Below are 17,075 nucleotides of genomic sequence, written 5' to 3'. Positions count from 1 at the left end.
AGAAAACACTAAAGGTAAGATCTACCATGATCTCTGCAGCTGTGTTAAGGAGAAAGGTTTTTAGCTCACTCCCACTCAATACAATGTCACTTTTAATATCTACTGACCATGTTGTTTGCCCTTTGGATGCATGTGTCATTTTAGGACTCTCATTGTAACAAATGGTTGAGGTGTCTGTCTTTTACACAGCACACAGAAAGGCATATGCGAGATTGTGAGTTCAGTGCCAGCCTATGCTTGCAATTCCCAGCTTTTCACATCCCACTCTGAGTATGATGGTAGAGACACATTTACTAATAGTTGCAAGATTTTACACCAGAGAATATTGAATCACTACATATCTGATAGTGTTACACTAGAGACATTGTGACCTTTCGCAGTTCCCAGCAGAATAATAAATATGCAGTTCCCAGCAGATGATGGAATTCAGTAGTGATGGAATTCAATGGATTTTACTTGCATATTAATAAATTAAGAAAATAATGTGTTGTATTTTGGTGTTAGAAATAGACAATAGTTCTAACACCTACCTTTGAAATACACTAGAAAATAAAAATAGAATAAAATAGAAATACACTACACTAAAAATACACTACAGAAAAAGTAGAAATAGATTAATGTGTTTAGACAGTTAAACTATGCACAGGGGGCCGTATTCTTTCGAGTCCAAAAATGTGTACAGCTATGCACTTTTTGTAGCCTATGCATATTTTGACCTTGACATAAGTCTATGGTTCCAAGTTCCAAAGCTGGAAATGACACATGGACCAACGTCGATTTTTATTGGATATTCTGTAAAAAGAGAATCATCCTTCAGTTCAGGGGGTGGCGATAATGCACATACCTTGCTTGCCACGTAACAAGAAGAAGAAAAAGTTGCTCGGGAACGCACGTGGAGTCCGAGTGGAGTCCCGCACTGAGTAACGTTTGGCTGTAGCCGCCGGATAGGTACCTGCCCACCAACATGTACGCGCATGAGAGCTCGTACCCAACACGGACTTTCGTGCATGGAGCTGGTTCCAAATGCTGCATGCGGCACCATACTTGAAAATGGCATATGCTAACATGCCGAAGCTAATCTGCACGCTCTTGACCCCCTGGCTAAAGAGGTTTAAGCAAGGTGCCCTGGATCAATTTAGCCTATAGAGTGTGGTAGTCATCCAGAAGCTTGTAGTTTTTAGCATTTTAACGCTTCTTGGGTCATAAGAAAAAATCTCTATGGGGAAAATGAATGGAGTTTTTGGTAATACAGTTCAAATAAGATCTAAGCGAAGCAACGACCGTTGAAAACCTCGGCATTCAGTTTGACGAGTTAAAATGTATTTATTATTCAGTATTTTGTCACAAACTGCAGTCTTGTTTAGTAAAAATGAAGATGTTGCAACCAAAATGCTACAGCAAAAATGAAGTGGGCTACAACGCGCTGCTTGCCTGGTGTAACCAGCAGGACGGTTGAGAGGTATCCATGGTTACACATGACTCTATGCACACTTTTTTTTCTCTAGTAGCAGAGGCATAGAAACAGTCATATTTTAGTGATCTAAAGTCCTCACGGAGACAACATACACAATGATTTTATTAAAATGATATGAACGCGGGGACTCGTGAGCAGTTAATTACAGTGCACTGTTCTGTTATTGGGGGCCTAGCAGCGAAGCTGCGAAGGCACCCATTGAGTTACTAGTTTTTCCTATTATTGGGGGCCTAGCAGCGAAGCTGCGAAGGCACCCATTGGGTTACTAGTTTTTCCTATCATTATTACACTTCCGCCATTGGAGTCTATGGCAGCCCATAGAACGCCTGGCTAAAAAGTGCAGATTTTTTGGCAGAAAGTTTCTACTGACCACTCACACTCATTTACGGACCTCTAAACCCAGCCATCTAGCGCCACCAACAGGTCAAAATCTGGCCGAAAATTGAACCGCTGGGTCTAAAGTTATGAAATTCGGCACACTGATTCAGCACTGTCCCATGATCACTTTCACCAATTTACAGAACTCTATGCCCAACACTCTAGCGCCACCAATGGGTCAAACCTGGATTGCATTCACGCATGTGACCATTGAACGGTGCGTCCGATTTTCACATATCAGGCACCGTGGGAATCCCTGGAACGACCTACGTTCAATGACCCCTATTACGTCACTTTCCGCCATATTGGACCTCCGCCATATTGGATTTAGTCCAAACTCTATGAAAAGTTTCAGCGGTCACAAATTTCATCCGATTTTCACGGAACTTGATCATGGTAGTTTAAGCTTACACTTGACAAAACATTCTAAAAATGTAGATGCAATTGTTGTAAAATGGTGCAGCTCCTTTAAGAAAGCACCGTGTGCAGGGATGGAGAGAGAGAATGCGAGAGGGGATAGGCCTATGTGTGTTAGAACTTAGCGTGTGGAAAAAGTACGTGCTGTTGAGACTGGAGCGAGTCATATTCAAAATAATGCAAAAAAAGCAATTATCCTCATTCATTGCAACCAAAGCATGCCTGCTTGCCGACGTTCAAACGAAAAATATATCAAAGCACCTTTTGCGTTTGAATGTAGCACAAAAAAATGTTTAAACAGCTGGACAAATGATTTAGCTAATTGATTATATAACCTGTACACCAGCAATTGTTGAACATTTACCTGTACAAGTACATTGACAGTAGCCCAGCCTAACAGCATGTTGTAGGCCTACTGTAGAAATTCCACTTAAATTGCAACCGCAACATGCCTGCTTGCCAACGTTCAAACGACAACGAAAAAGATAATAAAACAACAAGAGGGTTGAGTCTGAATGACACTGAGTTTTTAGACACTGAGTTTTTGTAGTTAAGAAATATTTTCGTATAAAAAAAATGGTCATTCTTCAATCTCCTTCACTGATGCCTATGGAAAAGGCTTAACGTCCCAAAACAACGATCAATGATCATCAAATTTCTCTCTCACATTGCTCCTCATAACCATCTATAAAAAAGTTTTTTTTCTTTTCTTTTTGAGCACATCCGAATCCCAGGGCATAACGCACTGGACCTTATAATAGGCTCGAGATATAATTCCAAAGGGGGCAGATAGGGACCACTGCACTTAAAACTTAAAAAGATGAAGCTTTCCGAACTTTGACATTGCGATCAGTGACTGGCATCGGGTGAACGAAGCTTTTCGAAGTTGAACAGGCTATTAAAAACTATTTGCGCACTAGAGGCCTGCGCGGGACAGATTTTCCAGTCCCGCGCCCGCCCGCTCCCGCAGTGTTCAGTCCCGCTCCCGCCCGCTCCCGCAAAGAATTATGATTTTCAGTCCCGCTCCCGCCCGCAACTGTAATACATTGTCCCGCTCCCGCCCGCAATTCCCGCATGATTCCGACGTTCACCTACTGCTCAAGACAGTTATTGACATTGGTTTGAGGAATTAAACACGCTGCGCTAAGCTGAGCGCATCACTGACGGATCCTTCTCCAAAGTGCATGAAGCGCCTTCGGTGGCACCAGCTGCTTAGGTTTCACAGCAATACCCAGCAAACCTACCAATTTAATCTACAGTGATATTAAGAATAATACATTCTTTATATGCTTCATTACGTTTACATAAGAAATAAAAATATAAGAAGTGATGTTATAATTTTAAACACCGCATAATGCCCTGCCCCCTCGAGCATTTGAGCATAGCCAGCTCACATTACAATTGATTTAGGCTTAAATGCAAACAAGTGAAATGGAGAAAATATTAGCCTACCTTTTCTGAATCCAGAATATTGAAAATATAACATAATCTTAATTATTATTATTTAGGCTAACCATGGCCTGTCGCCCGTGAGGGAGAAAAGACATGGATCGCGCTACAGAACCTCCTTCTCCGTTGTTTTTAGCAGTAGGAGAAACATCGTGGCTGTTGCCTTTGCCAGTGTCTATAGCTTAATAATAGCAATAGGAATGGTAGCTTGATACGGAAGAGCAGAACGGAATCGGAAATGTGTGCGAGATTACACATCTGCAAATCTACATTCAAAAATGTTTATTAATAGATAGGCTACCAAATATAATATCCAGCACATTGTGTTATATATATGATATACATTGACCAATAGGTAATTTATGATTTTATTTTACATTTTAAAACACTTTTTTAATTCGCGGGACTGCCGCTTATCACTGCTCCCGCCCGCACCCGCGCTGTGCGCTCTCCCTCCCGCCCGCTCCCGCAAGGAGCTTTCAATATTTGTCCCGCGTCGCACTGCTTTGCGTTGGGTCCCGCGAGTCCCGCGGGACTCCCGCGGGAGTGCAGGGCTCTATTGCGCACCTCCATGTCACAGGAGAGACTGGGCTCTCCCTTCTATGAAAAAGACGTTAGGCTACCTGCAAACTGGCCTATGATTTCATTGCTGAGTTTGCGGCAAAGCAAGAAAATGTTTTTTTTCCTGAGTCAGGATATGGCGAGTCAGTGTCATTTATTTGTCCAATGTTAGCCTATAGATACAGACCAGTACATCTTATCAATAGTTTGAATGTCGTGTGTGTTTCTGCTCATTGACAAATACCGTTCAGCACAATGATTCATGCCCAATTAATTCCCCCTGTTAAAGTGTTCGCCTTTGTTACACTATTTGGTTTTGTGATGTAGCCTATGATAAACACCATATGGCCAAATATGTGACTCAGCTAAGTTATCGGCTATACAATTGAATTTCCCCTCCTAAAGGCAAGCTGGTGTAGCTTATTAGACTAGGCTACTATTAAAATACACCGATGGTAGCCTTGGCTATGTATAAAGTAAGCTATCGCATGATTTCATGCACGTAAGTGAAAAGGGCCTTGCATCTGTCAAGTTCGCACAGGGCCTCGCATCCCCTTGCGACGGCCCTGCAGCTCCTCCTAAGACAGCGAGGAAAAAGTTAAAATACGCGATAAACCCGGGAAAAGTTGACAGGTTTGTTTCGGTCCCGGTGATTATTTGTGAAATTGTGCAAACGACAGCCTTTTCAAGGCATTTCAAGGAAGGAGTCGTAGCATGCAAGCTCCCAAATTGACCCAGTAGCCTAAGGCATCAATAAATTGTTGGGACTGGGGAGGGTCATGCGTTTTTTCTCAATCACTTTGGAGGGTCATAGAAAAAATTCTTGCTGGCGAGGGAGGGTCACGTCTTTTTTGACTAACGCTCCCAAAACTCCTCCGGTAGCCCCTTAATTAAATAAATAACGAACAGTCCCTAATTGATTAATAGCCTAGGCCTACACCAGCAATTGTTGAACATTGACCTGTACAGGACATTGACAGTAGCCCAGCCTAACAAGCAAATGTTGCAAAATACATCAAAAGACGCAATTAATCAGAAATAAATAATGTAATCTGCATCGCTTTATTTAACAAACTGCAAGCAACAAGAGCATTGAGTTCGCTGTAAGGCCAAACCCAAGAGCAAAGCCTATCTGTTAAGGCAGTCGATAGGCTATATAACGAGCTGTGTGCCTGGAAAGACGATAGATGACGGCTCTGGTCATCCCATACCCTCCCCCCACTTCCTGTAGCCTACCATTATGAAGGCCTGTAGCCTAAAACGACTCGTTGCCGTTTTGTGACATTAAGCTTTTTCACGTTAAGCCCCCCTCCCCCATCCCCTTCTTTCACAAGCAGTGGGGGAGCGCGGGGCAGAAAGTAACACTTTTTGGTAGACAAAGGAGGGTTCTCCGCGCTTCTGTCGTTTGGCCACAATCCGTTGCAACCAGGCCAGGACAGATATTTTAGAGAGAAGGAGAGACGCCGGTGCAGCTCAGATGTCTTCTTAATTTTCTTTATTCTTTAGTAAAAGGTGCAGAACATTATTAAACTTTGACTAACATTTGTGTCGATGTTTTTGACTAACGAACATCGAAACGTTAGTCAAAGTTTAATAATGTTCTGCACCTTTTACTAAAGAATAAAGAAAATTAAGAAGACATCTGAGCTGCACCGGCGTCTCTCCTTCTCTAACACTTTTTGGCTTTGGCTAAATATTTCTAAAATCATTTGAGTTTCACTAGTCACATGTTTTAACAAGCAACACTTGTTATTGAACTAATAACAGACGTGTGTCGAAAATTGACTTTATTTTCCATGCGGAGAAATAACATATGCAGAGTCTAACCAAGGTCAATCTTGCCAAAAAAGCCCTCAAACCTGAAAACACATGAGGCAAAACATCACAAAACTAACTAAACTAACACGCGCATATTTTTGTATTGCAATCATTGTACCCTACAGTTGTAACAGCGCGTAACAGTCGTTTTACTCCCCGGATGCGCTCATTATAAAGAACGTTTAACGTGTCCCAAAAACAGCTATCAATTAATCACCAAACGTCTTATAAACACGTATTGCCAGGAGCAACACCTTGCAAAAAATGATAACAATAGGCCAAGGCCTTTATATGGCTCTGCTCCTGCCTAGATTCGAACTCAGAACTGCCTGAAAGTTGCAGACCTGTTCTGGAAATACGTGCATTAACCCACTCGACCGTCAGACAACGCTATCTGCTTCGAGTAGGCCTATTGGGTAGGACTGTAGCCTACACTGGTTGCTGTGGCACAGTCTTGAGTGACCGAAATTCGTTTTTCTTTGTCATATGAATGCTGTCATTTTGTTAACATTACTGTTAAGGAGATGCTGTAGGCAAAGTCTATATTTCAACCTCGTTAGTGTAGTAAAAAAAATCAGAACTATTCACAAGGTTTCTGGGCAGCATATTTATGTTCTGTTAGCAAGCGAACTTCTCATGACTACCGACAAAGTAGCCTACTGCCAGCTGACGAAGCTCTCATTTTAAAACATTACTGAGAGACAGACACTGTACAATCAAGAAATCTTGCCACTGAATACAAAACTATGTTTAACATTATGTAAAAGGCTTAGGCTACAGTGGACTAGCATGTTGCAGGGGCTGCTAAAAACACAGAGAAACGCACTGAAAACTCGGCCAATCACAGCCCTTGCTGTCGAATGCGCCGTCTGGTTCGACCGTGGAACTCCACAGCGGACTATGCTGCCCCCAAGCGGCTGCAGTTGTACTTACATTTCACCATTCACCATGATCGTGAATGAAGTGTCAATTTTTAACTGGGACCCACTGTACATTGAACACTCTAGCGCCACCACCAGTTCAATGCTGGACATGCGTTCATGCGCGTGATCCTTGACTCCTTTGTCTGATTTTCACAATTGAGGTAGCGTCTGAATCTTTGGACCATCCCGAGTTCATCGACCCCTATCCCGTCACTTTCCGCCATATTGGATCTCCGCCATATTGGATTTAATACAAAAAGTTTCAGCGGTTACAAATTTATAGGGGCACTATAACAAAGTAAATGAGCTTATTTCTCAGCCATTCTTTATCCAATTGCAATCAAACTTGCTGTGAGTGGTTGCTCATGCCATGGCAACACCATTCCTGCTATAGGGCACTGCTTGGCCCCCACATTGCTGCTTGCAGCTATATTTATTATTATTATTATTATTATTATTATTATTATTATTTAACAATTTAAACTATCCAACTATTTAACTGTTCAGCCATTCCAACCGTCAGTTGTCATCAACTATGACTCTTGCCAACTGTTTTCTTTGCCCACAGCTGTTTCAAAATAAAAGTCCTCACTATAATAAGTCACTAATAAATCATTTAACTATTTAAACTATCCAATTATTTAACTGTTCAGCCATTCCAACTGTCAGTTGGCATCAACTTTGACTCCCGCCAACTATTTCAAAATAAAATCCTCATTACAATAATTCACAATTAAAAAATAATTGCAGTAGCCCGAAACGTTACTTGGTGATTAAACAGTCAACGTGGAGCTCAGTGTGCAGATTCAGTTTTGTTCTTTTATGTTCTAAACTTTTGGAATTTGGCACCTGCCAATTTTGGATGTGTGCGCCTCCTCACTTAGATACTGTACATAGTTAGACATGACGTGATGCAATAAGGAATTATTAGGACATCATGTTTTAGAACAAACACCACACTACCTTGACACTTTGAGTAACGTATCTTAATTTTTTCAGGGGTGTGGATAAATACTCCCCCAAAAAATAAATTTGAGTATTTCTGAGATTCATTTTCTATAATGATTTTCACTACACATCCTGGCATATATTCTCTTCCTCATACTCACATGCTCCTCTGCCTTCTCATTCCCTTTGTATCAGCGCTAACCTTCTCACCTTCTCATTTCTATTAACTTCATAATTAAGGTATTCTCAAAGTGTGCTGTTCAGTTTTAATGGTAATGGCATTTTAAAAGTACTTAATGTCTTTATGCAAAGGTGCTTTGCTTTGGACCAGATTTCTTAACTCTTGTGGAGTTATGTTACATTTTTTTGTTACCTAGATGTTACAAGCGATGTGTTGGAAATTAATTTATGTGGAAACTAGGGCTGTCAAACGTTTTTTTTTTTTTTTTAATCGCGATTCATCGCTGAATTTCTATAGTTAATTGTGATTAATCACATATTTTATAATTTGATTAAAATTCTATTATTTTGCATTTCTGAACTTTCCAGAAGTCCATATTAACAGTCTAAAGCAATTCTTACCAGTGTATCTTAATTGGGAATCAAATAAAAGCAAAAAAAAGTCACCTGGGAAGTGGGCCAAAGGCAGCACAATGTATTCTTCAGAAATATACAGTAGCTGATATAAACTGAAATAAATGCTACTGCAGGGGTGTATGCACAAAATGTAAGCTACACACATTATAAAGGGCATAACAAACTAAAAATACTCCATATAGCCTATATTCGCCTATATTCGCCTATATTCATTATTTTAAAGTTCAGTTCAATCTTTTCACATTGAGAAATATACACGTATATACACATATAAATGCATGTGCAAAATGTAACCTAGACCTGCAGCACATTTCAATGAAGTGCATAACAAACAGACATAGCCTACAGTCCATATCTCCATTAAATATGTTCAGTGTAGGAGTGTAGGCTAACCAATGTTTAGCTCATAGATTATAGTTTAAACTTGAAGTGCTTCGGTGATATTTTATTTCCATTGAACACTGGTGCAGACATGAGTGTACTGTCACTTGCCACACACATCAGTGCCAACGTTTTTAACTGGCAAACACTGGATGAACAATGGATTTTATGGAGTGTCTTTTCTAAACAAAGTGCGGGAGGAGCCAATAGGATTGATTCACAGCCATCAATCACCCCACTTCCGTTCTTAGATAAAACCCTCCTTACTGCCCTTTATGTCACGCTGGAGTTGCAAAGCCTCCCACCTCCTCCCTTGCTCCTCCATTTCACTATTAGCTCTAAGCTCTAAATTACCCCTCATCCATAAGGGGTGTTAGCGGATGGCATCTCAGGACCATGGCCAGCTACCAAGCCAAACTCATTATTCTCTGCACTCAAGCGATCAAATGGATGAACTAGTGAGCTGAATCTTAGTTTAGATGGTGGTGGCAGCAAAGTGTGATGCTGGTGTGCAGAGTTGTATGGAAAACAATGAAATCTAATGTAGCTAATTGAATGTCGAAAGCGTAAAGCGCCACACTCATGTCAGCGCCGTTGTCCACAGTGCTTAAAGTGCCATTCAGCCGAATGGGAGTTCAGAACTGCGTTGGTGTTTATTATATCCATGACTACGGGAGGAGGACCAGGCCAAACACAGCCGCCCACAGCCGTTTCCGGAAGTAAGAATTACATTTCTCCATTGACAATTGGAGTATAAGTCCATGGTAGACTTAAAACCAGCTACGGCATGACTAAGCGATTGTATAGTCATATAGTCGGCAAAAGTTAATGGAGCATCAACCTTGTTTTGAAAAACAAAATGTTTTATTAGCGATTTAACAGAAAAGTACTACATTACCCACAATCCTAACATGCAAAAGCCAGTAAAAGCAGAGCCTTTGATTGGTAGAGATCACCGTTGCCATGAAAATGTTTGTCACTGTCAGCTCCTTACTCGCTGGAATTAAGATGGATACAGAGGCTGTCAGAGCCAATGTGTGGCCGTCCGAAAAAACTGTTTTTCTCACCTTGAAAGTTGAATTTACTCAATAGAAACGGTAGGAAGTTAGTCATCTTCTTGTGTGAGATTAAAATAGAAGAATGTTAAACGAAATGTGTGAAATGTTCGAAATGTGTAAGTTCGAAAAGGCCCATGGGATGAGTAGTTCCTTAATTTCTATGAGATGAGTGCGATTGTTGATTGATTCCGACCGACACAAACGAACCGAAACAAGGGCTTAAACGCATTCGAGTTCGATTCAAACGAACTAAAGGCTGTAGGTGTGAAAACGCCCTAAGACATCCACTTAAACGAAAGTCAGTAATGTTTCAAAGAAATTAAACTTCTCTGTTTAAAACGTTACCTTAGCTGGAAGGCTAGCTAGCTCACTAAATTATTATTAATAAACCGTGCTTCCCCTACACATTTTTCCAGCAGCGGTGCTGTTAATCGTTGGAAGCTAATCAACCCCCCCCCCCCTAAAGAAAACAAATTACTCCTTAAATTATGACTTCTGGTGGATTTTGTCAAAACAAATTGACAGATTGAGTTACAAATATGACATAACCATCAACACTTGTTATTCATGTTTTTCTTTCACCTTTCTTTCTTTCTTTCATTTACATTATTAATAATTATTAATTACATTATTATTAGGAATTGAAAGGAAACAAAAATGAAATGGCACAACACACAACACAGAAAACTATTATTTACAATTCATACAAACAAATTAAAGCTTAATCATAGGCCACATCTCACCTGTGAGCTAAACTATTTCTATTTAGAATGTATAAAATATATAGACTTCTCTTTCATGTCATTACACTTTTTTACACATTACACTATTGGTGCTGTGCAAGTGAAATTGAGTCCCTGTTACTTTAAGGCTGTGACGGCCCGTGAGACTTGCTTGATTCTCACGGTTTTAAGCTAACTTAGTGGCTTTGTTGTACATTGTGCATAAAGATGTGGATGAAATTAATTATGTTGTCCATGTCATTTGTTAAAATAAATGCTCAAAAGCCTAACTCGAAAAAAATCTATCTTGTATTATAGGGGATAAGTGTCTTGTAATGATAATTTTTATGAATTTGGTGAGCTCTCCAGGAATTACAAATAACCATCTCCAGATGTAAATGGTTGTGTATCCTATTACTCAAATTCAAGAGTAGACTACCCCTTAATTTCACAGCCTAGGTATGTTAGCAACACAGTGCTTGAGAGCATTGACTGTATATAGAACAAACAAAAACGAAACCCTGCATGGAATTTATCTGGGAATAGGCTACTGAAGTTAGGGGCGAGCTACCTCACTGGCGTGTTTAATTTGGTTTCTTGGTTAAAATATAATGTTTTTTTGCATAAAATTGTGTCTGGTAATAAACTTAAACATAAACACAAACAAACGTGATTTCCTGTGAAATCCCTCACTGCGCCTTCAACGTTGGCCTACTATTATTTGTTGACATCAAACCTGGAGAGGAACGAACTGCAGCTGTTCCCGAAGTTCAGTTTTAGGCGACTTTTTTTGTGGCGGCGGTTAAATTCTAGGAGTGGCGGTGCGCCGCTGCCTAATACATAGTAGGGGAAACACTGAAAAATATATACTCATATTTTGCATTTTTCAACACAGTTTATGTCAGTTGAGGAATTAAGGGTATGAGAAAAGGTTAGAGAGAATTTTGTTTTAATACTGAAAGACACTTTTGAATCTGGACCGGTATCATTAAGTTCCATGATAGTTGTGTTGCTCAGTCCAAGAAGCTCAGTCATTGGCACATTTGTTGCTATGGAACGTTCTATTGAGTGTCGCTTGTTGCTTCTATACTCTTTGACTAGGCAAAAGCTTACTAGGAAGTGTCTGTGTTACTGTCTATGGGCAGTTTTAGGACAAGAAATGGTGCATCAAAGGGTAAAAATAATAGCAGCCAAAGAGGATAGTTGATAACCGAACAAGTGACGACGTAAAATAAAAAATCTTTGGCGGCACTCGATTAAAAAAACGATTAAAAAAAAAAATGCATTATGCTTGGTCCTTAATCGCATCGCGATTAACAGGTTAACGCTGACAGCCCTAGTGGAAACCCATTGTTGCTTTACTCAAAGATGCATCAAGTAGTGTATTGTAAAGGATAAGTGTGGCCCAGCAGCATTGCGTTACATACTCTGATTCCGATCCATGCCCACGATCCTTCCAGATCCATCCGTAGAGGTGGTCAGTGCCATGGAAGATCTACAAGTGCCAGAGGGCCGGCCTGCAGAGTTCATCTGCCAATATTCTCGGCCAGTCACAGCTGTCTGGAAAAGAGATGGCCGACCACTGCTGTCTGATAGTTGCGGGGTGATAGTGGAACAGGACTGGAACGTGGCTCGCTTGTACATTAAATCTGTTATCCCGGGAGACACAGGATCGTATTCCTGTGAGGCAGAGGGTACCTGCGTGGTGGCTCACCTGGAGGTGCAAGGTGAGCTTAACTCACGGAAAAGATGCACCTAAGGCTAATAATGAAATGCAGAGCATTAATAAGTTTACCACATTTAGAAAGTGGTGGATGTTGGGTTTTAACCTCAGCTTACAGTATTAACATAATGTTATATTTGGTTCTTTAATTCTCTTGTCGCCTTTCTTTTTTCTTCAAGACCTATGTAAACAAGCATGAAAGATGGTTGGTGTTCTGTTATTTCTACGTCAAAGGATCCTGGTCTGTGCATTCATAAATGGCAAAAGCACTATTTTCAGTTTTGGAGAACGAGAAACAATTCATTGCAACATAGCAGAAATTTCCAGAAAATGTGATTTGTTCAACACTACTGCTTTTGTAATGCTAAAGATTTCAGGCAATGCATTGTCGTCATATTTATACAGTGCCTATAAAAGGTATTCACCACTATTTCCACTTTTACTGCTTTTATAAATGGAATCTTGATCAATTTAATTTAACCTTTTTTACAATAATTTACAACAATCTCCTCTTTAATAAATTGAAAGCAGTAATGTCAGTTAATTAAATGATGGAGAAAGCAGCCCGGTGTCGCTAACTGAAATACAGAAATTACTAGCTGGCATGGAAGAGCGAATTATTGCCAACCTAACGCCACAAATTTCTTCACGCCTTTGTGCCACCGACACAAAAAAGGCTTATATGGCTTAAAAGGCTTGATTCAAAGGGAGATGGAATTTTTGTATGCAGTGACAATAAAGCCTATCAAGGACCTAGGAAATGTGACAGTTGTGGAGTCGGCATGTAGGTCTACCCAAGGGCGTAGGTTTGGTCTCAGCTTTGGTGGGGACACATCCCCAACTCCTGCTGTCACGATACCAACATTATTGTTTCAATACCAATACCAAGTGAAGAATCTCGATTTCAATAACTTTGCGATTTTTTAAATTTTTATTTGGTTTGGGGGCCCCCACCACCTTGACGGCATCAGTAATATTGAATATTGTGTGATCATTCACATCAGTGGCAATAATAGAATTTGATTGACCCTCCACACCCCCCCACACCACACACACACAAAAAGTGATGGTTGTCCTAGGTTTCTATTTCATATTTTGGTATTCATATAAATGTTATATACTGTATATTGTTAATTATTTATAGCATTTTATGATCTGCATAATTACTAATAGCTAAACATATTTGGTCATTTGAATACATCATAATGATATTTAAATTATTAGTCTACACTTATCTTCAATATCATCACATTTGTGGTGTGCAAGTTTAATTGTGTGCCTGTCACTTTAAGGAGAACGTGAACGCAATTAGCTTTCAAACTCATGGTTTTAGGCTAGTGGAAAATAGTTTCGCATAGTGCAAGGATATGTGGATTCAATTCATCATGTTTGCTATGTCATTAGATAAAATAAATGTTCAAAAAACTAACAAGTCAAAGAAAATCTTTCTTGAATGAGATCATAAAAGGAGATACGTAAGTGTCTCGCAGTGTTCATTTCTATAAGTATGGAAATGCACCATAGTTTGTCTTTTATTTCTTTGCATTGTGCAGGCTACATTCACAAATACATTAGCCTACATTAACAGAATATAGGAACAGGAAAATGTCTCGGATCCATTGTTTATTGCGTCTGCAAGATTGGTAGCCCAATTAACAGTCAGTGATGGTGACTTCTATTCTGTGCTATATGCCACTGTCTGTGCGGCACACCCCTATTCAACATAACTCCTAACATTGGTTGAAAGATTACAGAAGCTAGGTTAACTGTAACAATATCCTGGGTAATATCCTAACAGTTAATGCTATTTTCCTTAGTAAAATCCGCATTTGAAAACCTTGTCACCAGTTGCCACAGTCTGTAGTTACTTTGCCTACTTAGACTCTGCATAATGAAAACGCGTTGAATGTTCCTTTTCTGCTTTGGCGGCATAGCTGATCTACAAAGCGCAAAAAGAGGCAAAATGTGCATGCTGAAGGGCAAAGGGAATATTACAATGTTTTACACTGGCCTCTTTTGGGTTATGTATTGGTAGACATCCCTGATAATTTAGCATACACACTCACTCGCTCGATAACTTAGCATACACACTCGCTCGCTTTTCTGACAGTGTCACTACAAAGTAGGCCTAGGCTATGCTTTGACTCTGTTGTGTGTGTCAGATAGACCCCCTTCGGTTTCAGCCAATCAAATGACAGTGCTTCTTTTACTGTCGTCCTTGCCGTTTGAATAGTCCAAATAGCACAAAGGAGTTCGCTAAAATATTGGTGGGGACAATTTTGTCATCTCAAAATTTTGATTGGGACTAGTCACTAGCGTCCCACCCTAAACCTACGCCCATGGGTCTACCGTTGCAAAACAGTACATCTCCAAATTCAAAAATAGTAGCCTAACAGTCAATAAAATGGACATTCAGAGCAGCACAAAGTCATGCCGAGTGTCCTGTCAGCACTTTGTGAATGTGTTGCATAGTCGTAAGAGTCAGTTTGTGCAGCTTGCTTTTGAGCAGGATCTTACAAGAACATTTACAAATGAATGGAAAGACACTGCGATGAGGAAATTTTGCACTCAGAGTAGGCAAATTCAGCTGGTGAGTTATATTTACTTGTATTATTCAACGCTACGTAGTCTATTAAATGCTGTGTACTATTATGTAGTCTATTAAACACTATCTTAGGCTATGACCACTACAGTATGTTCTTGCACTATTTGTTCCCATGATCCCATGATTTGTTCCCATATTGTTTCAGTTATCCAAAAGGCTCGAATGATGTTCTTTATTATATTGCAATTTTTCAACATAACAAATGCTAATAAAAGTGAGGTGAGGTACTCCCTGTCGATGACATGAAAGTGAAAGTAAGACATTAGAAAGGCAAAGGTTGCTTTTGACATAGAACAAACAAGCAAAACTGGTGTTCTGAAATACTGATTCTATTGTCCCATAAAGTTCTTCTTATTGACACACATTTAACCGCAATTTGGATTATGCCTTTTTTTTTTAAAAAGGCGGATGTTTTTTATCGCAATGGATGGGTTTTCTAATCAATCGCTATCAACACTTCTCCCACGTTTCTGCACGATACTCCCACTTTTTCCTCAACCTTCCCATAAATGCATATATGCATGAGTAAAAAAAGCACAGTTTGCCATTCTTCGCTGTCTTTGTACATTTGCCTGAGTGTACAAAGTGTCCCATAGTACCATAGATAGAGCAGGTACACTATTGTTATTAAGTTTTCCTATTAGTGTGCTTGCTAAAGCAGGCACACTATTGTTCTTCTTAAGTTTTCTTATTATTATGACTGCCACGCTGCGAAGCGGTGGTCATAGGTTTAGTCAGAGTTTTTTTTTTCTTCAGTAATTTTGTGTCAGCGATTCCCGGGTCACTGAATGACCGGGATGAAAATTTGGTGGGCATGTAGCCCCACACGGATGACACGGAACCATTGTTTTTCGCTTTGATCTGTCGCCCACCCGCCGCATCGGGCCCCCCAAAAGGAGGGTAGGCCTGACACAGTTTTCTGTGGCTGACATCTTTGGCTGACATGTTTAAAACTGCACGAAATTTGAAGAGTAGGATCATTATGACACCCCCCGAATGCATGCCAAGTTTTGCGGAATTCCGTTCATGGGGACCCATACAATAAATGAATATATGTGTACATTTAGTATATCGAAAACAAGACTGAACTTTCACAGGTCACAATTTTTGTCCGATCTTCATGAAACTTACATGATCCTCATACCAAGCCTTACAAAAGTTAGTCTACAAATCTTTGATTTTAGAAAGCGTTTGCCCATCACAGCCAAATGAAATATCTCAGGAACGCTTTCATGTACCTAGAAGAAACTTTGTACATGATCTCAGGACTCTATTGTGAGGATGCACAAGAAATTTGGTGCCTTTTGATCCCTAAGAGGCGCTGCAATTAGCCAAGGCGTTTTTGACGTTATGTTAATGCACTTTGACCCATATGCCCGATTTTCAAAACTCAGATACTTCTGGAATCCTTGGACCAAGCCGATTCCAACGCACCCTGTGACGTCAATGTTCTTGTTTCTGTTGGAATCCTTGAATCAAGCCAAGTTCAGCGGAGCATTTTGCACTGTCTGCTCCCGTTGGTGAACTGCACCTGAGCAAGCACACTTTGCAGTTCCTCGGAAATGCTCCTAGTTATTATTCCTGTCAGCATTTTTTAGTCAGCTCCTGCTCCTAGACCTTTTGAGATATCACCACCAGTCCAACTCTGTTAGTTTTGGTCAGAACTGGTGTAAGTTGCTCAAGAACATGGCGTCACTGACTATAATTGCCGTTGTTCCGCCATATTGGATTTTATCAAAAGTGAAACTAAACTTTCACAGGTGACAAATTTGGTCTGATCTCCACAAAATCCTCCTTGACATACATGATCCTCAGACCAAGCCTCACAAAATACGTCATAGCCAAACAAAATCAGCGGCATAGCTGCCAAATCCGAAGTAGGGTCATATATTAGGAATGCTTTCATGTATCGAGACCAAACTTGGTACATGGACTAGGGACGTAATTGTGAGATTGCACAAGCAATTTGGTGTCCGCTTTGACCCCTAGGAGGCTCTGCAATTAGCCAAGGCGTTTTGGCA

At 40.2% G+C, this 17,075-nt stretch overlaps 1 protein-coding gene across 1 annotated transcript in view; it reads left to right on the top strand.

Moving 5' to 3' along the window:
• Positions 1-17,075, top strand: part of obscnb (obscurin, cytoskeletal calmodulin and titin-interacting RhoGEF b) — a 190,823-nt gene that overhangs the window by 115,887 nt on the left and 57,861 nt on the right. Inside the window, exon 44 of the mRNA XM_076293385.1 lies at positions 12,187-12,453. Within this exon, the coding sequence (XP_076149500.1) occupies positions 12,187-12,453 (267 nt within the window). The remainder of the gene's footprint in view (positions 1-12,186; positions 12,454-17,075) is intronic.

Source organism: Alosa pseudoharengus, unplaced genomic scaffold (assembly GCF_046254945.1).
Source record: "Alosa pseudoharengus isolate Yale_2024_CS ecotype anadromous, Long Island Sound unplaced genomic scaffold, YU_APseudo_1.1 YU_APseudo_1.1_scf_2, whole genome shotgun sequence".
Classification (NCBI taxonomy): Eukaryota; Metazoa; Chordata; class Actinopteri; order Clupeiformes; family Clupeidae; genus Alosa; species Alosa pseudoharengus.
This window is presented reverse-complemented; position numbering and strand designations above follow the sequence as displayed.